Raw genomic sequence first — 23,486 nt, forward strand, 5'->3', positions numbered from 1 at the left:
TTCAGAAGCAAGATGATATAGATTATGGTAAATTCCCTGAAGACAGTCAACAGCACAATGCAACAGAGGGTAGCTCAGTGGGTAAAGGGGCCACCAAGAGGCAGCCCGTCCTAGGGGTGACATTTGAGCTGAGCTTGGAGGCTGAGAAGAAGCCAGGCATGTGGGGTACAAAAAGGAAGCTCTGAGGAAGAGGAGTGCTCAGCATGTTCAGGTATGCGAGAAGAGGCCAGGGTGGCTCAAGCCAGGAGGTGGGGGGACAAGGTCATATGGGGCTTTTTGGCTATAGTTGAAGGTTTGGGTTTTCTTCTTTCCTTTTTTCTTTTTTTGTGAGGAAGATTGGCCCTGAGCTAACATCCGTACCAATCTTCCTCTATTTTCTATGTGGGACGCTGCCACAGCATGGCTTGATGAGCGGTATGTGGGTCCGTGCCTGGGATCTGAACCCATGAACCCTGGGCCACTGCAGCAGAGTGTGTGAACTTAACCACTACACCATGAGGCCAGCTGCTGGGTTTTCTTTTTAATGCCATGAGAAGCCTTTGAACAATGGTAACCAGGGGGGTGCCATGATCTGATTCATTTCATTAAAAAGATTTCAGTGAATGCTGTTACGGGGAATGAATATCAGGATCAGAAGTGGAAGCTGGGGGACCAGTTAGCAATTATTGATCTAGGAAGAATCAAGCTGGTGGCAGAGGGGATGCAGAGAAGCGGGTAGGTTGGAGAAATGTAGAGACTGAACTGGGAGGATTGACTATAGAAGATGCAGGAAGAGGAGTGATCCAGGACCACAACTGGATTTTTACATTCATTGTTTATTTCTGTCCAAAATACATACCAATAGAAATAATGACTGTCTAAGGACCAAGTTATTAAGCAGTGGAGCAGCTTACTTTCAATTCATGTTGTATCAAGGCCTTGACTTAATTTTCTTTTGTTCTCCGTTGTGGATGGACAGACATATCCAGTGGAGTGCTATGCATTTGGACATTTTCCAAGACGTTTTCACTCTTCAGTGCCCTTCTCAACTGGTTCTCAGACCTTTGAGCATTTTCTTTGTTCTCTCATAAAAATCAAGGATCAAAATAAGAAAGAAGACAAGTTTAAGCTTTAATCCATGTGGAATTACTCTACCTTTGCTCCCAGTTTTATAAAAAACCATTGATAATTACATTGAAATTATTTATTTCACATGCAGTATCCTCCATAGTTCCAACAATTGATATTCTGTCACAAGTGAAACTTGTTCCATGTGTATTTCAAATCAGAAAGAGTAAAATTCCTTAGTAACTTTGCAGGAAATTCACGGAGCATTTTGTGAGCGGGAAAGGCCATTTCCTTGTATCTGTTGAGGCAGAGAAATGAAATGTTTGGTTTCTGATGGGATTTTTCGTTCCCTCCTCCTAAGCTTCAGATTTGTGAAATTGAAAGCTTACAGTGTCTTTGTCAGTTAACTTTGGTTTTGAAACCAACTTTGGTTTGGGTTGGGAAAAAATATTGATGCAGAAAATACTCCTCCTGCAGTCCGAGTTTTAGGCAGATGAGAAGGGGCACAAGTGACTAGGGCTGCCATCTCTTCTGATCTGGAAGGCCAGAGTGGTTACCCTAGAACATGTCAGCTTGTCTGGGGATGAATAAATTATGACAGTTGAAATAATTATGATAGAGGAAAAGCAGCTGCAGAGACCACAGTTGACAATTGGGGCTGATTTGGCCTGATTCTGTCATGTCAAAGCATGCATCTCTTTGCCAGGTTACACGAAAATGCTGTTTTCAAGGAGTCTAGTGTGTTTCGTTTTTTATTTTTCTACCCCCTCCAAAGAAAAAAAAATTCTAGGAAGAGCGATAGCCTGCTCTTGAAATAAAATGGCTGGAACAGAGATCATATTGATTCTGGTTCTCCTGTTGGATGTCCATGTAAGATTTCAGTTGAGCAAAAGATTTTTTTGGTTCTAAAGAAACTGCAAATTGGAAGAGTTCTTACTCCTGCCTCTGGGTGGAATAATTTCTGGCTGACCCTGGAGTTTGTCAACTGTAACAAGGATTATTCCACCCTCTCAGCCAGTCTCACAGGTGTAATGCACGCTTGGTTTAATGCTCTGCTGTTACCATCTTGAAAAATCGTAACAATTTTCTCACACTGGGCCATGCATTTTTGTTTGGCACCGGGCCCACAAATTATTTAGCTAGTCCCAGCTAATAATCCAATCTCAGTGTTTGTCCACATTGTATGTTGCACCCCTGAATCAGGCTGTCATCGAGAGCAGGGTCGGCAAACTTTATCGATAGAAGGCCAGATACTAAATGTTTTAGGTTTTGTGGGCCATATGTTCTCTGTTGCAGCTACTCAGCTCTGTCATTGTAGCACAAAAGCAGCCTTAGACAATAGTAAATGAATGGGTGTGGCTGTAGTCCAGTGACACTTTATTTATAAAAACAGGCAGGAGGCGGATGGTCTGTGATCCTGGGGCCATAGTTTGCAATCCCTGATTTAAAGGACCTGAGTGGAACCCACAGTGTTAACTGAAATAGAGACCTTGTCCTTTGGAAGTCAGAAGGCTCATCCCCTTTGGCCAGCTTTGGGGTGTTCTGAAAACCAGCCTCCAAAGAGAATTCGTGGAGAAGGTCTGGCTGTTTGGGGTACTTCCGTGGCAAACCATTACTCGAACATCCCAAGCCCACATTTGAGCTCCTTCAAGATGGTGTGTTTATTCTGTTTGTCAAATATGAACAAATGTGCACAATAAAAGAAAGGTAAACTCAGACTGTAAAAACAGTCTGCTACCGTGATGGGATTGTGGTTTCTGTTTTTTAAAGATTTCTTATATTTGATGGAAAAGAAGAAAGATGCTAGAACAAGGAGACTAGCTGCATGTAAAAAGTAACCTTACTGAATCGGAAAGATGCGTATTCTTTCACACTGTAGCAAGAAGTCAACTCCTGCTGAGACAGCGCCCCACCTCTGGGTGCTGGGAGATGCTCTGTGATGCCTGTGGCTGTAGCCCTGCTGCCTCTGCCTCAGTGCCTATGGAAATGCGTGATCTGGAGCCTTTTCCCTAAATGATAAGCAACCGTTTGTTTCTCTTAGAGTACAAATATAAAGAAAATAATCTGGGGAGTCAGTAAATCTTGATAGAAACCAATGTATAAAGGAAGTTTATATATTGATTTCTTGAGGAGCAGAGGAGCCGTTTTTCATTTAGACAAATGTTCTGAAGAAGGAATCGACTTGGAAGACGTTGTTCTTGTTTCTGCTGGAGATGATCGGAGTATAGATTTGCTCTGCTTTCAAATAGAGTCACGAGAGATTAATAATCTTCTCAGAGCTCGCCTGCTGCCCATTCAGATGAAATATATGTTTTATAGCATTGTTTCAGATAATATGAAAACGGACTGTGAACTAAAGTCATTTTTAAAGTACTGTCTGTGATAAACAATAGCAGGAGAAAAAGAATCCAGGCAATTCCCTGTTATCCATGGCATCATTCCCTTAGGTTCTTACCAATGTGATCAGGAATAAGGAGGGAAGTCCTTTGTTTACCCTATTTATTTATTCATTCATTCAATAATACTTATTGATTACCTACTATGTGCCAGGCAGTGGTGAGTAAATAAGGCAGAAATGTTCCTGCAGACACAGATTTGACTTTTTTGTTGGGGAGAAGAAAGGACAAACAATAAACAAATAAGCAGGATAGTTTTCGATGGCTGCGGATGTTGGTGGTGACTGAGTGGTCCAGAGGGGTTTTTTGGAGGTAATGATGATAAGGAGGAGTCCTCTGTGGATTATCCTGGGGGATAAGCAATCCAGGCATCAGGAACCATGAGAGCAAAGGCTCCAGGGCAGAGATGGGTGTGCGGGTTTAAGAGCAGAAGGATTCAAGTGTGGCTGGACTCCAGTGGGGGTGGGCAAGGCAGGAAGTGAGGTGAGAGAGAGAGATGGGGAGTTTGGAGGGGTCATAAGAGGGGAACAGCAGGATAAGCAGCTGCCGTGTAAAGGATAAAATCTTCAGCCTTTGCCTGGGAAAGTTGCTTAGACCAAACACAGCGCTTAATTTTTAGTCACCAGGTCCAGCACTGGTGGAACTGAAATTCTATTACGGACAGAGAAAGGAGCAGAGAGCTGAGGCCACCTCTCTTCATGGAGAGGTGCGGTGCTGACGAGAGCCCATTAACTGGGAAGGAGGCAGGCTCAGGGGCCAGGTGCCCCAAAAACACAGACCGAAGAAGAGACCGGCCAGGCAGGCCTATATTCCATGAGGATCCGGCACTTTCTAGCTGTGGCGATTTTGAGCAAGTTAACTTAAATTCCCTGAACCTTAGGTTCCTTGTTTATAAAATGAGAGTTGTGACGCTCCCCACAGGGTTGTTGTGTGGCTTGGCCATGATGTGTGCCAAGAACAGAGCCTGGCTGGGTAGCAGATGCAATCAAATGGGAGCCACTATTGCTATTTTGTTATTAGCAATCATTCTTCTTAGTGTCGGGGTATTTGTGAAGTATTTTACAGAGTATCAGGAATACTTGTATCTAGGTATAAATTTCCAAAATTCAAATGAAGGCTGGGTGTCTTGGTTTTTTGTGTTATCTGTGTTAGTACTCCTTCCATCTGCACAAATAAAGGGGGATTGGCTGTACAGTGATAGCCCTAAATCCTCTTGAAAATTTAGAAACAGAAGAATGTGCCTTACCAACAAGAGGCCCTCCCTGTGGCTGGGTGCATGGACTTGAAGAGAATTCACCCACAGCCTCACCGTGGTTTTCATGAGGAGTCTTGTGTGTCCCTTGCCAGTGGTGTGTGCCCTCGCGGCACTTCTTGCATGGAAACCGTTTTCCCAGTACGGAGAGCTGTCATCCTCCCTCTGGATCAAAGTCTTTAAACGTTCGCATGTTCCTTATACCTTGTCAGATAGGACCCTTCTGGGTATCAAGTATTTTTTGTTCGTAGTTTACTGTCCCTTCTTTCAGAAAAGAAGCCAGCCCATGGTTTCACAGTTCAGGCATAATTTACGTAATTTTATCCTTTTATTATGCCCTAAACTTTGTACCCTGAAACCGTAACACGGGCATGAGTCCTCTCTCACTTGAGAACTAAATATAAGTTGTGCGCGTGTTCTCTTTTTGCTCGTGTATTCAGAGAAGCAAGTTTTTTTTTTTTTAAACTGTAATACAGCACAGATGAAAGCCGATACTCGTTAATTCTTGCTCTTTTCAAAGATGGACTTTTAAAACAATGCTCATTTCCTGGTCGCTTTCAAATATCCTTTTTTCCCTCATTAGTAAGCTGACTAGTAACTATTGTGTCTTCTCTCCAGTGGCATGAGAAAGTCTTTTGTTTAGAAAAATGTGCCTTGAATTTCAATAACCTTAAACCACTTTAGATCGTCAGCTTCACACTTTCTCCTGTTGGAACTCTCACTCCTTTATCTCACGAGTGAACAGGTTGCAGGTTGCTTGGTGCTTGGGAGTGGGAGCAGGGAGGTAGGAAGGGAACCAGCTTAGCAAAGTATGGGACACTTATCTGAGAGAGCTGTTTCTGTCGCTGTTTGGTCCTGGGAAGGACAGACCCTTTCCCTGAGCTGAATTTTCTGAAACTCAGCAGATACCAGATGGTAAATTTGCATAAAATCAGAATTCAGTGCGGTTCAGAGGTCTTTCTTTCTTTCTTTCTTTTTTAAATATTGGCACCTGAGCTAACATCTGTTGCTAATCTTCTTTTTTTTTCCCCTTCTTCTTCCCAAAGCCCCCCAGTACGTAGTTGTATATTCTAGTTGTAGGTCCTTCTGATTGTGCTATGTGGGACACCGCCTCTGCATGGCTTGATGAGCGGTGCCATGCCCGCACCCAGGATCTGAACTGGTGAAACCCTGGGCCGCTGAAGGGGAGCGTGTGAACTTAACCACTTGGCCACAGGCCCGGCCCTGGTTCAGAAGACTTTCACCCACAGGGTGTGGATTCTGAAGGGGTCTGTGAAGGAGTTTCAGGGACTATTGAACATTCTCCCCTACCCTCCTAAGATTGTGTATAAAATTGTGGGTCTGTGCACCTATTTTTCTGGAGTGTTTTTATCAGATTCCAAAAGGTTCCATGATCCAAAACAGGTTAGGAACCTTCCTCTTGGTAGACCTCCCCCTTACCCTCCGTGGTTACCACACTGCCTAGCACGTGCCTCAAGTGCACACCGTGATGTCGTACTGCGAGCATCTGACGTGGATTAATGCGTATAATCCTCACAGCACTCTTAGGAGGTGGCTACCACTCGTATTCCCAATTTACAGTTGAGGAAGCTGAAGACCAGGAGGCGAAAGGCCTTGACCAAGGGCAACGCCTAAAAGGTGTCAGGGACAAAACAAAAAAACTTGAAGCTGGGGGAAAAATAAACTGTCAGGTTCAGGAGTGTGTGAGAATTTTCATGCCATAAAGTTTTATGGTTTTTACTTCATTGTTATGTGGATAATGCTGGGCTGGGCTGGTGCTCAAAAGGCTCAAAAGACCGCGAAGAAAGACAAGCATCAAAAAGTAGCACCACACAGAGAGTTCTGCAAAGATCGAGCGAGTCGCACGCTGGCAAGTCTTGGCTCTACGTGCTCGGTTTGTGAAAAGTGGAAGCTCGTGCGTGGCATGAGAAGTAGGTGGCCGTGCCGGCGAGTTGGAGATGTGTCCTCTTCCCAAAAGCTGGAATAAACACTGTCATTCTGGTGTGCTATTTATTTTGAGGAATTTCCTATTCATTTGGGTGCCCGGTAACACATGCCAAGTAGTTCTGTTATTTCAGGCTTATTTTAATGAAAACATTGCCAATTACTCCCACGTTCCCTTTCCCAAGCAGCAGCCGCCGAGAGCATGCTCATTGAGCAAGCTTGGGTGTGCAGCTGGTGCAGAATTAATCCTGTGGTTTAATTCTTCCACTGGCATCTTGTGCAGCGAGAAGGGAGTCAGCTTGTGCCTGACTCTCAATTTAGCCTCTCCGCTCTCAGAGTGCTGTGTCTCGTGCGAAGCCCAGCTTTGGGCTGATGTTTTTTTCCCCGGCAAATTTATAAGGTGTCACGTTGGTGGAGGAGCAGCCCCTGTGAGTCTGCTGCAGTTTTTGAATGACATTTCAAAGATCACTCTGAAGTCCCTCTTTATGTCTGGTTTTCACTTTGACATCTAAATCAAGCAGCATCTATTAACCCCCAAAGAATGAACCTTGTTAAAAGCTTGCAGTGTCATTCCTCTGAGTTCTGCCTTCAGGGAAGACACAGCAGCTACATATTGACGTTATTTCCTTAAGTGAATCACTAGTAATGGGTCTGATTTAAAATATCCAAGGCTCCAATGAGAATTATACACAAAAGAAACAGATTGTATCCTCAGGTCTCTAGATCTAAGGTTATTGGGCAAAGTTTTTGCCACACAGTAGGCATATGCTTTTTATTAAGAATAAAAAATGTAAAGCATTTGGTATAAATCAAAAGTTAGTCAAGGAAATGCTACCTGCTTATTCTTGTTTGTAGTAAGAGTGACAGCACTTAACAAATCCTTTTCTGATAAAAATCTGAGCACCTGGCGATTCCTAGAGCATCTAATCTGGGATAACAGACCCGAGACTCAGAGAGGTTACGTGACTTGCCTAATGTTTACTCAGACTCGGACTAGAACCCAGGTCTTTGGAGCCTTTGCTGATGGTCTGAATTGCCTCCAAATACTGACTTTGAGGGTAGGGCCAAGGCAGTGCAGAGGGGCGTTAGTGGGAGGTGACTTGTCCTCCTCTTGGGGTTATTGGTGCCCAGCACATCTGAGGAGAGTGCCACAAACACTTCTTCAGGTGAGCTCCCTTCCATGGGAGACATTTCTCTTCTTTTGTTTTGGAGAAAGATTAGCCTTGAGCTAATGTCTGCTGCCAATCCTCTTTTTTTTTTTTTTTGTCTTGTGCTGAGGAAGATTGGTCCTGAGCTAACATCCTTGCCCGTCTTCCTCCACTTTATATTTGGGACGCCTGCCACAGCATGGCTTGCCAAGCAGTGCTAGGTCCACAACCGGCATCCGAACTTGTCAACCCTGGGCCGCCAAAGCCCAGCGAACCCTTGGCTGCCAATGTGCGAACTTAACTGCTGTGCCCCTGGGCCGGCCCCAAGACATTTCATCTCAAATGCTGCCCAGCAGGACCCCACTGAGATGTGAAACTGTCAGATGATTCAGTGATTATAACTACAGTGATGTGGTTTATTGCACCTTGTTGCATGCCAGGTGCACTTTACATACACCATCCCATTTAAGGTAATTCTCATGATCACCCTGAGCCAGGTGTCCTCATCCCGTTTTCACTGGCGAGGAAGCAGGTTCCAAGGGCTCACGTCTAACATGGTGTGCCCGGCACATAGAGGGACCTGGGGAAAAGAGAAGGTAAGTAATGGACCCAAAGGAACATGGCTTCCAGCAGGATTTGAACACACTTGTCTACTTACTCAGCCTAAAGGGCCTCTCTTGGGAATTTTCAGCCGCCTTCTGCCCCTACAAAAGTTCACAGGCCAAGGAAAGGGAGGGAGGTCCCCTTCTTCATCTAAAACCCCAGGTTCTTTGCCGATCCCTTGCCCCTATCATGAACACCTGTGCATAGCAACGTCTGGGTCATTTGGGAGACAACCCATGAGATGGTTCTGCAGAACTGTGAAGAAGTGTGGGGTACCCGTCATAGGTGCATTCTAAGAAGACTCGAATTAGAGAGTCCTGCAGACCTGTGATCAAACCCTGACTTCATCATGTCCTGGCTGTGTGACCTTCGTCAAGTTCCTTAACCTTTCTGAACTTGTTTCCTTTTGTATCAGTGAGAATAGTAATATTTCCCTTGTCAGGTTGCTGTTAGGGCAACACAGAGCCAGAGCTCAGTAAAGGGAAGTTGTTGGGAGTGTGGCTGTAGTGGTGATATAGATTACACGGCTGTTCCCGGGGCCCTGGGCATGCTTCTCACAATGGTTTGCTTCAAAGATTGAGGTAGATAGTTACATATTTTATTACAAAAGTCACATGTGCTTATTGTATAATATTCAAGCAGATATGTTAAATAAAATCCTCCATAACCCCCCCTCCAGAAAACACTTGACAATTTGGATGTTGTGTTGTTCCCGATTTTTCGCTACGCGTATATTAAAATACGCACGCAGGCTTTGCTGCTTTTTGTATGAGAGCATGTGTCTTGCGATGTGGATGGTTTGCTTGTTTGCTTTCCCCACCTGATGATGCGTACCAGTCATTGTTCCAGATCAGGATGCTCAGCTTTGCCTTTCCACCTAATGACCGTGCTGCACTGTCTGGCGTGCTTGCTGTTTCACACCATGATTTTAGCTCTCATCTCTGCAGGGTCCTGTCGGCCATCCATGACCCTGGCCTAGGGCGCCTGGAAGAGCAGTTTTCTATGAAAGTTGCATTTCTTCCTTTCCTCCTCGTTATCCGGTGCTCCCACCTCTTCAGTCCACTTGCTTTATGTATAATACATGCATGAGACCGACTGGGGGGCTCTGTCCTCCGGCCCTTGCAAATTGGCTCTGACAAGACCAGGAAGGAATGGTGAGCACTCTGGGTCAGGAGGTTAAGTGACATCATTAGGGTCACGCTGGTGGCTCAAGGCAGCTCTGGGGATGGAACTCAGCATTCAGCCAAAAACCCCAGCTTGCTCTCAGCTGCCCTCTACCTTCCACCCCTCTCTTCCCTGGCGCATCTCTGTTTCCTCCCCCGGGAGCTTTCAATTACTGCCCCCCACACACACACACCCGTCACACCTCTGCCCTTGACCTTCTGCTCCGTCTCCGCTCCCTTCTGCTCTTTGCCCTCTCGTGATGTATTTCAGCGAAAGCACCGAGACTATAATGTTGTAGCTCTGTTAATAGACCGTCAAAGGTGTTAGTAAAGCAGGTAAGGCTGTTTCCATGTCATTGTTTTCGTTTATATTTTACTGGGAGCAGGTGGAGCTGGAAAATGAAGATAAGTGCCCTGCCAGTGTTTACTGCAAACAGTGTCCTGTATCTGACTGTGATATTTTAAGCTTGATTACCTACCCTGGTTGATATGTTGCCTCTAAACTCACTGGCATCTCTTGGCTTCATCATAACATGGCTCAAAATACACACTTCTGTGTGAGAGGGTTCAGCTAAAATAAGCACCGAGAGGCTATTGATAGCAGCAAAGGTGGGAAATAAGATGGGACGTCGGTGCTCAGAGCTGCCGCTAACGGGACTGTTTAATCTACTGGATGCCGTGTGAATGCTAACGTCTTGTTTCTGCTCTGTTCCCTCATGCCTTCCCGGATTCAGAGAGAGGTAACCAAGCGATTTTCACTTCTCCCTCTTTGTGATGTCTCAAGTGTCTGGCAGAGCTCACTTGCTTTCTTCATGCCATATTGCCATCGTCACAGCCGTCATTGTCTGTGAAAGGCAGAACTTTTTTGTTTTGTGTAACCTTTTATCATCATCGTTCTTATGTGTCCTACATTTCAAACAGAGCATGGAGCTGCAACAGGGTCCCTCATCCTCTGTTGCGTGTGACCCTGTTTGGGACGAAGGTGATGGGCAGAGTGATGAAGTGTAACGGGAAATTGGTCACTCGCGCTGATGGCTGAGAGAAGTCTTATCAGTGTGCTAGGGAGCACACGTGATGGAAGTATTCAGGTTATGTGCCATGATGTGTAAGGAGGCTTGTCATGCTTCTTGAAGAATTAATTGTAGGACTGGCTTACCTTACGTATTCTCGGGAGTTTCATTGGTAAGGTTTGGCCCTCGGCTAATAGCCAGAGGACTGACTCAATTTCAGTCTCGATTACTAGCCAAAATATATGCAATTCTTCTCCTCCCTTCCCACATCGAGAGGAACGGAACTATGGAAAGGACATCACTCCGGCATGAGAGGTATTGATACCTCGGGTGTGTGTGTCCGCGCTCTGAATGTCAGCATGCCCATTTGGCTGATTGGGGGCTTTGAGCTCCACTATTCCATAGCTCTGTCACTTAATAAAAGCTTCATTTTGGATGGAAGAAGAAAGTTTTGAAATTTTTCTCCTTTAAAGAATGGTCGTGGTTACTGCTTGGCAAAGTGAAGAGAAACACAGGCAGTCGCCTCTTTGTGTTAGAGTCGATCTCAGGTGAACCCCTGCCTGGTGGGGTCCCAGCTGTCTCCAGCTGAGCACCGTTTTCCTCCGTTAGGATGAGCTGCTGTCATTGCTCAGTGGGGAGGAGGGGAAGGGGCACAGCATGGGGGTAAGGCTTCTAGGATCGGTCTTCCAGAGGGTATGATTAGGAGACTTTGCTAACGTGACTGACTTTTTTACTTATCTTTGAGGAGGCCCTGGCCTCTGGAGGTGGTGGAAGGTTCTGGAGGATGAGGGCTACGCGTTTGGATGTGAGCTCCCCTATCTAAAGCAACGACAAGTCCTATCTGTGCCGACGATGAGGATATTTTCAGATATTTGCTGGTTCCTACCCTTTGTGTTTATTCAGGTCTCCTCACCAGGAAACAGTTGCTCTGAATATTAACAGCTGGATTCTATTCTAGAGAGGGCTACAAATTCTGGTCCACCCAAGCCACCTGGATTATTTGTAGGTGGTGGAATTTCAAATCTGCTTTCTACACAGTCTGTGCGTTTGGTGAAGGATTCCTTGTGGAGATGTGTGTTTGCCCAGACGATGACTTATTGGGATGCCATCTGCAGGGGGCATCGCAGTAATTTAGCATCTTCAAACTTAGCATCTTCTTAAGCTTGCAAAGGAGGAGAAAGAAAGTTGAGTTTACCGACCTAGAGCCTGAGCTTTGTGAAGTTGGTGACACTCACATATGGTACATGTGCTCCTGGGTAAAATTAAAACAGCAAAGTCATGTGTGTACCTTTCTGGATTGGCCATCTAAGAAGTCGACATTTCTCATCCCCTTTCTCCATCTTGCCTCCTCCCACCCCCAAAACAAGATTTTCAAAGTACAATCAGAAAATAAGAGCAGGTAGGCAAAGAAGAGCCGACAGTCTTGAAAACAGAACTCCTTCTCCCTCCAGGCCCTGTGCAGGTGAAGCAAAGAGAAGAGACAGCCCCTTGGCATAAAGGGCTGGAGACGGAATGTCTGTATCAAATCTCTGTGCTGCCCCCTTGTCCTTATTTGGAGAGGGGACCTGCCCTCTGCAGTAGTGACAACTCTGGTGGCTTGTAGCTTCTACAGAAAGATAAGCTGGGAGGAAAGTGTCTTTAGGTTCATTTTAGCGAGTCTAAATATAATTCATATGAGTGCAAGTAGTTATTAAGACATTCCTCATGGATAAGGAGAGTATTTCAAAGTGGGCTTTTTCTTTGACTTCTTTTTCCTCATTTATAATAGTAACTACTGTTAATCGAATGCCTATCATGTGCCAGCCTTGACAAATGCCCAGCATCAAACATAATATGTGCTTGACCTGAGCAAACACAAATTATGTGAAAGACATTATCAAACTGTGGAGACTTGCTAAGGAATGCTAACCAAGGCGAGTTGTTGAGAAACTGAATGGAAGGGAGTCTAATAGAAAAGAGGGAGAGGGTTATTGCCGGATGAGTCCGGGCTATCATGTAGTTGACAAGGTCAACTCGTTCTGGGCTGCTCCAGGAACCAAAGCTTGATCCCACAAACAAAAGTTGCACAGAGGCAAGCTTCTGTTCATTATTTAGCAAAAAATATAGTTCGGTTCACCTGGAGCGTTCCAGTAGCGGAATGGGCTGATTCATTAAGTAAATGAGATTTCGTACACTGAAATATTCTAGGAACCACCTCTCCGGGCTGTAGACGGGACTTTGAAATGTTAGCCTTGGTAACCACGGAGAGGTCTGTAGATGCCTCTTAAAATCCTTTTGAGGAGAGGTAAACACAGGAGCAAATTCCACTTACGTGGGAGAGTTGCAGGGGAGAGACTGAGGAAAAGGGTGAGCCGTTCTGTCTTGGCTGTTTTTTAATAGAACCTATTTGAATAAAGAAGTGTTCATTCATTCCATAAAGATGGATTAAGCCCTTACAGGGTGATTAAAATGCTGTTCAACTGAGAACAAGAAAAGCAATCTTTTGTCCTTTTTCTTTGCCATTAAGAAATTTGAGGCTGTCGTGTAAGATGTCTTAGCACTGACATTTTTCCCTGGCAGAGCGCGAATCTGGTCCTCTAGGGGAATAATTACTGGGGAGAACAGCAAAAGGAGGGGAACAAAACGAGTTGGAAACACAGGGGCTCAGTAAACGCGTGGTGAAAGGGAGTTGATTTCTGGAACTCAATTCTGTTACAGTTTAAGGAGGCAATACTAGAGGTTTCAGCCATAGACCTTCCATTTCCTGGTTTATAAAAGAAACCGTGATTCCCATGACTGCGAAAAATAAATGGGGTGAAACTCTGTGTGGGAGCAGGGGACCAGACTGGCACTTCTTTTAGCCAATGGCTCCTGATCCAGGATTGTACATGGAGTGAGCTGGAGCAGAGGACAAAAATGGTTCTTGCTGCTGAGAATGCCTCAGACAGACAGGCATCTAGAAGAATTTGTTGGAAAAGAGCTGTATTCTGACTGGACCATGGAGATATTTGGGCCAGTCCTGTGGTTTCATGGAAGACTAACACTGAGGCCCTGGAGGTGCATGGCCACTGGGGTGCCTGGTGAATGGGGGGTAGAGGAGAAGCCCATCTGAGCTCACCTCAGCTCTCTGAGATGGGACACTCAGGGCTGTGAAAGCCAGGTAGCTGCAGCCCAAGCGCCACTGGTGGCTCTGAGGAGAGAACTGGGGTGTCTGGAGAGCCACTGAGGGCCCCGCAGGTGAAGGCTCCTAAGATGCCCCTGCAGCGGGCTGACCCGCACCCTCAGGCAGCGTCAGAGCTGCCGCGGGCCCCGCCTGGCTGTGTGACACCCGAAGGCACCCCATGCTCTTTCCTCCCAAATTCACATGAGTGGCGCTAGGCTGACCGGGACAGTTTGTTTGCACAGTCTGTCAGGAACGCTCTAGCTGTGGAGGTTTCTTTATCATAAAGCAATTTCTTTTCCCTCTCAGAATACAGGAAAACCTCTAGAAAATATTAAATTGCTCTTACCTGTGAGCATAAGGTCTTTTAGGATCATAACACTGGTTGGAAAAGAATGTCTATCTGAAAGTCTTGGTCACTGTTGAAGCTGGAATGATGGGATATGGGAGTTCATTGACTATCCTCTCTACTTTTGTGTATGTTTGAAAAATTCTAGAATGAGAAGTTTAAGAAAAAAGAAAAAGGCATACTCTTTTAACTCCTCAGTCTCCTGAAGCTGCACCTGAAACTCCGTTCTCTAGGGAAAGAGCCCAGGAGGCCAAAGTCATCACAGAACCTCCCTGTCACTAAGACCTAATGGCCGGTCTTCTGCTGCTCAGCCTCTGCGGCTCTGGAGACGTCTCCTGAAACACCCGTTCTTTGATGTCTTTGGAGCCAGCCTGTCCTGGGATCCCCCTTCCCCAACATTTTCTCCACCCTTTCATTGGGTCCTCAGCCACCACTAGGCCTTTAAGTGCCTTTCTTCCTCAGAGTCCAGGCCGTGTTTTGTCTTTTCCCATTCTCCACATTCTGCTGCCCTGACCTCAGCTGTCTCCAGCCCAGACACAGGCCTGAGTTCACAGACTGCGTGTCCACCTGCTGGGTGCGCCCAGCCACTTGGTGCCCCTCCAGTACCTGACCTTTATGTCCAACCTGACGCTCATCGGCTTCCTTCACCAAATCCCTCCCCTCTCCTTGCCCCAGTAGTGAGCATACTTAGTTGTCCTAGCAGGGACCCCAGGGTTATTCTTGATTCTCTCCCTCATCTGCCACACCTGTCAGTTCTGCCACATACCTTCCAGTACCTCTTTTCCATCTGTCGCCTCCAGCCTGCTCTCCTTAGCCTGCACCTTGTTCATCCTCTCCCACCTGCACCATAGCAGCAGCCCCCAGTGGTCTGCTCTCATGACCCACTTTGTTCCACCAGAAGGAACTTTTTACAAAACATATTAGGTGGGGTCACATGCCATATGGCAAGGCTTGGCTGGCTCAGGGTAAGGGCTGACTCCTGGGAGGGCACAAAGTGCTCTGCAAGCTGACTCCGGACTGCTAACAAGCTCCCTGCAGCTGAGCCCTGGCCCCTCACCACAGAACCAAGGGCATACGCACAGGACTGGTCCTTCCAAACACTCTGTGGGCTTTCTTACTTCCGTGCCTTTGCTTATGCTCATTCGAAGGTTCTTTGAACCATCCACTGCCCTTGTTACCCTGGTGAGACGCAGCTCAAATCTCACTGAACATCTGTATCATTTAGACATTGGGCTTCCTAGGCTAGAACCTTGTCTGTGTGTTCATCTCTGATGCCTGGTACATAATAGTGGCTCAGAAGGTATTTGTGGAAGTGGATTGAACATTTTTTTTAATATAAGTTCTTAATATCATAGCGTAATTTAGTTAGACTATAAAACCAGCTGGCAGCTGTATTGGTTTCCTGTGGCTGGTGTAACAAATTATCACAAGCGTAGTGGCTTTATTCTCTTACAGTTCTGGAGGTCAGAATCTAGAATGGGTCTTACAAGGCTAAAATCATGGTGTCAGCAGGGCTGTGTTCCTTCTCAGGACTCTAGGAGAAAATTGCTCCCTTGCCTTTCCAGCCTTTAGATGCTGCCTGCCTTCCTGGGCTCATGGCCCCTACTCCTGTTCCTTCAGTCACGGGGAAAGTGCCTTCTTTCTCTCGTAATTGTGTTGGGCTCACCCACGTGATCCAGGATAATGGCCCCATCTCAAGATCCTTACAGTAATCACATCGACAAAGTCTCTTTGCCACGTAAAGCAACATAGTCACAGGTTCTGGGAGACTGGACGTGAACATCTTGGGAGGGTCATTATTCTGTCTACCACTGCAGCCTTTTGCAGAAGGCAGGTGCTGAAAATCAAGCTTTTAAAACAACCAGTTAAAAGATGTTTGGATTTCATTCTGAATAATAATGAGATTCGATCAGCCATGGATCACACTGCACACAAAGGAAGTTGCTCGACTTGTCTGTGCGCCAGGTCTGAAAGAGGCCTCACTGCCTCTTGCACACCCCCGCGTTTGGGGCTTTCAGCTATTTTAGGGTGACTCGGGATGTGTTTCATGGGAATAAAATAGGAGAGTCGTGCAAATCTCTTGACCTCCACAGTGAAGAGAAGAAACTTGTTTTTTCCCGGGAAGGAGAGGGAACCCCCAGAGGGTGAGTCACCAGACTCATTCACTGTCAGGGACTGACAGAGTCCTGCCTCTCTGATCTGTTAGCCTGGTACGTGGGAGAGAAAAGGAAAAGATGAGGCCATAAAAAAAATTGTCAGAATCTCCCAAACAAAGCCTGCAGCTGCTGAGCTTCTCCTTTGTGAAGATGTGGGTTCCAGATGGTTGCCTGAAGCATTAATCACTCTCTCCTGAGCCAGAAGAAAATGAAGATTAATAACAGTAACTTTTAAAAAATGACTCCTAAGGGGTTACGTATGAAAGAACAGAGGAGGGCACAGAGCTGAATCGGATCGGAATGATCCATTGCTTATTGATCAGGGCCTGTTTCATCCCTACTGATGGTGACCTTGGAATTGCTACACCTGTAGGCCAGCCAGTTGTCATGACGAATGTGATGAAGCTTACATCATAGCTTACATCTGGAAGCTTAGATCACAGAATATCAGAGCCAGAAAGGGACCTTGAAAATCATATTTTTCAACCCTTCACTTAGAGTTGAGGTTAGACTCTGTGCCCAAGTTTGTCAAGCTCAGTGGAAGCAGGAACGGGGCTAGAGTTTGGGCCGCTCCCATCCCAATTCCTCACCCTCTGGCTGTTCCTTACTATCTCTGAGAGAGGACCAACACAGCTGAGACCTGTGCAGTAATTACAGAAGAGAGTATAACAAGCTCTTATCCTTTGTGATACAGAATTTAAATACTCTTAAGCATTTAGACACAAGCAAGGTCCTGGGGGCCGGAGGGCCAGGCAGGATTTTGAGCCAGACCATACAGAGTTGATGGGGTAGTGCACTCCAAACGGGGCAGGGAGGCCAGAGGTCACCAAGCGAGGGGAGATACCACGAGTGGACATGGAGACCCACCTTTCTGGAGCAGAGGGGAGAGCTCCTTAGTTGGTGTAAGGAGGCTGGAAGAGTTGGTGGGACAAATTTTGGAGCTCCTGAGATCCAGACAAAAGTTTTTGGACTTTCTATGGGTGACGATAGAGCTTTGAAGAGATTCGGCCTCAGAAAAATGGTGACTGAACGTGGAATTTTGAAAGAAAAGAGTGTGTGGGTGAGACTGTGTGTGTTATTTTAGGATCCATCTAGGGAAGAAGAGTAGCCAGAGCGAGGGGGGCAAGTACAGGGCTTCCCTGGAGCCTGGTCTCCAAAAGTGATGCCTTCTCTTTGTTCCTTTTTTAAGTAATATGTTGCCTTGATGGTGGTTGACATTAGGATGGAAAGGCCTCAGGTACACTGCATGGAAGAAGACGGTGCTCACTTCTCAAAGTCTGGCCCAGCTCCTGACCCAGACCCACCTCTCAAACCACTGTCATGGGACCTGTTCACGCCTCTGAACAGGGGCCAACTTTCCCCACAGGAAATCGGGACATGTGTGCCGCAGGCCCTGTGCTTAAGGGAGGAAGGAACACTCTACCTATTATGGGCAGGCCTGGGCTGGGTATTGGGGATGAATAAGGCACAAATCATCTTCACTGAGTTTTAAGGAGTTGTGGGGAAGGCAAACTCGTAAACAGACACTTACAGGATTCAGTGGTAAGTGCTGTGTACTTACCAGTATACAAGGAGCCACGGCAGCACCAGGAAGGGTGCTTACCCAGCTTCAGCTGAGTCCCACGCTCATGGCAAGGGCGTGGAGAGAACATGAGCAGAGGCAGGGGGGCAGGAATCTGCTTAGGATGCCTGAGGGTTGGTAGCACTGGCGAGGAAGGGGGGAGTAGGTTCAGGACATTTTCAGGAGGTAAAATAGGCTGACCGTGGGGGTTGGGTATGCAGGGTGAGGGGGTGTCAGGGAGGCCTCCTGGTTCTAGCGTGGAGGACACCAGAGACAGAACACGAGGAAGAAGGAAAAGGTTGGGGAGAGCAGATGTCGAGATCAGATGCAGGCAGGCTGAGGTGAAAGTGCCTATGGGACAGCCAGGTAAAGATGCCCATCACTGGGAGCCCTGCTGCAGAATGCCTGGGGCGTGGCAAGGCGAGGGGGGCCAGGCTTTTCCGGCTGGGCCTTCATGATGGCCAGTTGCCTCCAATGTGTAGATCCCTCTGCCTTCCCAAGGAAGCCACGGATATCTTGGAGAAAGTATCTACCACAGTCTGTGAAAAGACTGCCAGTTCTTACATTAGGAGAAATAAATAAAAATAAACTCATCTGTGGTTATGTCTACAGAGAGTATCCTGGCTTAGCAACATATGCAGAGAAATCATTGTGATCCATTACCTGATGGGTAGATCTGGGTACTTATTTTTCATAGGCATTTTGATCTTTCAACCACTGTCCTCCAATAACAACAGTGAGAAATTTAGTTGTATGGCATGGTTCTTTTGAAGCCAGGTAATGTCACAGTCAATATCCTTTTCATCAGTGAAACAGATGGTAAACCCAGCACCAGCTGCATGCTCATCGTGGTGGCTGAGCTGACAATATATTGTGTGATGGTGCTGCCGTCGCCCTGAGCTCGGAGTGTGAGAGCCGTTTAACAGAATCAAATGCCTTTGACGGGAGTTCAGCCTGTGGTGTCTCTTTGTGTTCCGGCCTGCCCTGTGATTGCCCGTCATCTTTGTCAAGCAGCTGTGGGTCTGATCCATCCTCTGTGCACATGTTTACACATCAGAGCTTCTGCAACACCACTGTGTTTGTCGCAGTATCACTCATACAAATTCCTGTTCTTTCAAGCCTTTCTGTTTTATAATCATAATATTTATAATCATAATATTTATTGTTACTCTAGATAGCAAGTTCCTATAAAATTCGTTTTTCATGAAGGGTTGTTAGAGATTCCAAGAGTTCAACACACCAGGTTTGGGGAACGCTAGTCATTTTACTCAGAAATGAATTCCTATTATCCATAAAGTTGTTCCTCTGGTTTAGGTAGCTGTTGAAATGTAAATTCTTTTGTGTGTGAGGAAGATTGGCCCTGAGCTAACATCTGTTGCCAATCTTCCTTTTTGCTTGAGGAAGATTGTCGCTGAGCTAACATATGTGCCAATCTTCCTCTACTTTATGTGGGATGATGCCACGGCATGGCTTGATGAGCGGCGCTAGGTCCGTGTCTGGGATCCAAACCTGTGAACCCTGGGCTGCCAAAGTGGAGCGCTCAAACTTAATCACTATGCCACCAGGCCGGCCCCTAAGTTTTTTTTAACCATTGCCTACTCTCAGTTAACATTCATCACTAGAATGTGTGTTGGTAAAGGTTCCTTACTGATATACTGATGAATTTTGTTTGCACAGAGATTTTGCTTATGTAGCAAGAGACAAAGATACAAGAATTTTGAAATGTCATGTATTTCGATGTGACACACCAGCAAAAGCCATCGCCACAAGTCTCCACGAAATCTGCTCCAAGGTAAGGGGGAGTCAGAGCACAGTGGTCCATCCCTCTCTTTTCTCACTGCTTGAGCAGGGAGGGGGTTTGAAAGGTCAGGAGAGGGGCCACGTGGACCTGCAAATTGAGCTTGGGGAGAAGCAGGTTGACTCTTTGTTCCATCCACCTCATTACAGTGCTCTTGCTGCCTGTCAGGCATTGCTCTAAATGTCACTCCGTCTACCAAATGACTGCAGCCTTAGTCCCTCCCACAGCCCGGGGGGTATAATAGGTAGACACAACAGTGGCAGGTGCAGGGCAGAGCTGTGTAAACCAAGCCCAGCCAGGAAACAGGGGAAAGGAGTTAGGGCAGATTTCCCAGGGACAGGGCCACCTGATCTGAGAGTGAACACAGAAGCGAGGGTGCTAACAAACCAGCTGGGTGTCTGTGGAAATGCAGGCAGCTGGGGGTTGCCATGAACGCACGCTGACTTCGTGAGGACACACGGCAGCTCGTGGAAACCCTGACCAGCCGTGAGGCAGGGCTGTGGTCACTGTCTCACACTGGTGAGGGTCCCGCTTCCTTAACCAGAGTCCGGGCATCGCCAGCCCAGCCTCCCACCTTCCCTCCAGCATATTCCTAACACAAACGTCCCCGCCCTCTGCCCAGCGCTTCCACTCACATCCATTGGTGGGGTCTTGTACCTTTCAGGAAAGCCTTCTATTATTGAGTGGTTCTGGCTGTTATAGAGTTCTTTCTTGTGTTAACCTGAACTTTTCCTCTCTGGAACCTCTGTGTATTTACTTGAGATCCGTGACCTGTAGCAACAGAGAAAGATTCCTTCAGTTTGTCTCTTTGCTGGGCAGCTCTTTGTTAGTTGAAGCTGTGCCCTGTGCCTGGCACAATTAGAGATGCTGGACAAGTATCCATCGTTGAGTCTTCCTGCTCCTGACTTCCTCTCTTCTCCAGAATCCCCACCCCCATCTCTTCAGCCACTTTTGGGTCACGTGGTTACCAAGCTCCTAACCAGCCTCTTCTGGGCATACTCTGGTTGGTTGCCCCTGAATGAACACAGTGTTCCAGAAATGAGCTGGCAGAGAACAGACCATGGACCACCCTGTCCTTTGACCTCAAGAATACAGTACTAGGGCCAGCCTGGTGGTGCAGTGGTTAAGTTCGCACATTCCACTTCGGTGGCCTGGGGTTCGCCAGTTTGGATCCTGGGTGTGGACCTATGCACCATTTGTCAAGCCATGCTGTGGCAGGCATCCCACATATAAAGTAGAGGAAGATGGGCACAGATGTTAGTTCAGGGCCAGTCTTGCTCAGCAAAAAAACAAAACAAAAAAAAAGGATTGGCATCAGATGTTAGCTCAGGGCTAATCTTCCTAAAGAAGAAAAAAAAGAAGAAGAATATAGTACTAGGATGATTGGTCTTCTTAGCAATCATATCACCCACTGGCTTATATTCAAATAGTGGTTGGCCACACCCTCAGGACGCTGTCACTGACTTCCTTCAGCCAGGCCTTTCCACTCCCCAAACCTACTTATTGAATCTAAATACAACACTTCACCATCACCTCTGTTGAACATCACCTTTCTGATTTTGGGCCGACAGCATGACCCAGCCACATTCTCACAATTCCTCCTGGGCTGGCAAGCTCCAGGCTGTGGCCACAGCCACCGCCGTGGCACAGCCTGATATCTGAGCCACAGGAACGAAGCAGATGCAAGCCACAGTTCCTGTGGGAACTGTCTCCAGTCCCAAAAGAAACAGCCCGCCAGTCTGCAACTCTGACCCATGTGACAGGGACATGCAGGATGGGTCTGGGGACCACCACGTTTATCCCAGCCAATAGTCACGCTTTGCATGGACAGGACCAGGCACAGCTGGACCTTTTGCAGCATTGCAGCACACTCCCCAGGTTTCCTTTTTTCAATCATTCATGCCACCAATATAATTGAGCACCATTTATGTGCCAGGCACTGTTCTGAGGAGACAGCAGAGACCAAAACAGAAAAAAGGCCTTGTCCTTGTGGAATTTGTATTCGAGTGTAAAGCCCTTGGAACCTGGCCTGGAACAGAACAAGTGCTCAAGAAATACTCCACTTTATGATTGTCAGCAGCCCTCCTGCCCACCGCCCCAGGCACAGGTCTGGAGATGGACGGAGCGGAGCTCTGGAGAGGAAATGACTTTTGTTCCAGTTGGAATGAAAAGCTTGGGCTGGAAATGAAGATCTGAGTTGCTTTTGGGGTCTTTGAAGGGTGGGCTTCATTCAGCCCTTGAACCCACAGCACTGTGTAAACAAGAGGGAAAGGGAAGACTCTTAGGTAGAGGAGACATTAATGTCCCTAACGGAAGAGAGACAGTTTGGAAGACAGCTGACAGATTTAAACAGCTTGAGAAAAACAATCACAAGGATAGCAGCTAATATGTCTGAGCGTTTACATGTGCTCCTCAGAACCAACATAACATTATTGTTATTGGGGACATAAATGTTATCAGTATCCCCATGGACAGTGGAGAAAATGAGACACAAGAGGTCAGGTGACTTGGTCACACAGCCAGTACATGGCAGAGGTGGGATTTGAACCCATGTACTGTGTCCCCAGATTACCTTAAAAGAGAACCTAAAAGTCAGCATCCGGAAGCAGTGGGGGGAGTCCATTGCTCTGTGTTCCACTGACCACAGTGGGCCAACAGGCCCACCCTTGACTAGGGATATTTGTTTGGGTTGTTTTAGTAGAGTTGGGAGCCTGGTGAATGGAAGAATGAACTCCAAACAATTAGGAGACTTACTCTGAGGGATAGTCATTCACCTGTTATCCCTAGAGAGACTGAGCACAATTCTCAATATACGTAGCTCAGAGACACGGCGGTGAGAAGGGAGGCAACAGACTAAAGCTGGGTTAACCTAGAAGTGAAATCTGCTTGGGCACGTACTGGCTGAGATGGCTGAAGACAGGGGGTCTCAACCACAAACCAAAGCTGTGCTTTCTCTTCTTCAGATTATGGCCGAACGGAAGAATGCCAAAGCCCTGGCCTGTGGTTCCTTACAGGAAAGAAACAATGTGAATCTCGACGTTCCCTTGCAAGGTAAGTCGGTGGCTACTGCTCCCTTCTTGGTGGTGCTGTCCATCCTAGTCAAGAAGCAAAGGGTCTCAGATGGTTCCGTGGTGTTTCTAATCTCCCTAAAAACAATGCTCGACTCAACAAACACGCACTGAGCATGCACCCGGTGTCCTCCCCATGGCGTAGAGTTGATTTTGTGTCAGTAGGATTAGTCAGGAAGGGCCAAGGTGAGTTTTGTTGTTGTCGGACAAGATTAAAGAACAGTATCTTTGGTGGGTTTATAGCTCACGTACAGCCTAGAGTAAAGACCAGCTGGTTTAAAAATATGTGGGTTGATATTGGGTGGGGCTCTGTTATTTTCCCAAATTGTGCCCTTTGTGATTAAATTTTCTCTGAGCATAAACCACATCTAACAAATAGGACATCAAAAGCTCTTACTTAGCACACATCAAAGGGACAGTAGCAGCTTTAACACAGATTCCAGTTCCTGCTTTTACATGTTTTCCTGCCTAGAAATGAAAGTTGGATGGGATTTGGATGGACAGAGCCCAGTGTCTCCATTCTTATAGAACAATTGCGCATTTGCCTTTAGAAACACAGGATAATATGGCACCAGGGGTGCGTTCCAGGTGACATAGTGATGGCTGCGTTTTATGTGTATGTTGGAACCACTGAGAAAGACGTGTTGCTTTTGTTCCCTGTAGTAGATTTTCCAACACCAAAGACTGAGCTGGTCCAGAAGTTCCACGTGCAGTACCTGGGCATGTTACCTGTAGACAAGCCGGTCGGTATGTGAAACACGTCTTTCCACTTTGCAGGTGTTGGGAATACCTCATAGGAGGTATTCACCCTCCCAAAAGGGTGGGGTCTACTGTGTCACTGCCTTTCCATGT

The 23,486-nt window shown here is 46.7% G+C and overlaps 2 protein-coding genes across 55 annotated transcripts in view; one reads left to right on the forward strand and one right to left on the reverse strand.

The window, feature by feature from the left end:
- The window catches only part of APBB2 (amyloid beta precursor protein binding family B member 2), a 381,357-nt gene that overhangs the window by 341,233 nt on the left and 16,638 nt on the right, over positions 1–23,486 (forward strand). For 31 of the 42 annotated variants that reach the window (XM_070263912.1, XM_070263896.1, XM_070263903.1 and 28 more), the window contains 3 exons: positions 19,446–19,560; positions 22,530–22,617; positions 23,298–23,381. In XM_070263912.1, coding sequence (XP_070120013.1) covers positions 19,446–19,560; positions 22,530–22,617; positions 23,298–23,381 — 287 coding nt within the window. Of the gene's footprint in view, positions 1–9,519; positions 10,879–19,445; positions 19,561–22,529; positions 22,618–23,297; positions 23,382–23,486 lie in introns of those variants that run through there. The other 11 variants (XM_070263906.1, XM_070263919.1, XM_070263908.1 and 8 more) reach the window with 3 other exon arrangements.
- The window catches only part of NSUN7 (NOP2/Sun RNA methyltransferase family member 7), a 72,342-nt gene continuing 56,745 nt past the window's right edge, over positions 7,890–23,486 (reverse strand). The window contains exons 13-16 of one of the 13 annotated variants that reach the window (XR_011437616.1): positions 20,202–20,337; positions 9,757–9,854; positions 9,225–9,522; positions 7,890–8,367 (exon numbers count right to left, since the gene is read on the reverse strand). Coding sequence is in view for 2 of the 13 variants with exons in the window: in XM_070263935.1 (XP_070120036.1) it covers positions 20,283–20,337 (55 nt within the window). In the remaining 11 variants the exon portion in view is untranslated. Of the gene's footprint in view, positions 8,368–8,966; positions 9,523–9,756; positions 9,855–19,477; positions 20,338–23,486 lie in introns of those variants that run through there. The other 12 variants (XR_011437620.1, XR_011437619.1, XR_011437623.1 and 9 more) reach the window with 12 other exon arrangements.

This window comes from Equus caballus, chromosome 3, assembly GCF_041296265.1.
Source record: "Equus caballus isolate H_3958 breed thoroughbred chromosome 3, TB-T2T, whole genome shotgun sequence".
NCBI lineage: Eukaryota > Metazoa > Chordata > Mammalia > Perissodactyla > Equidae > Equus > Equus caballus.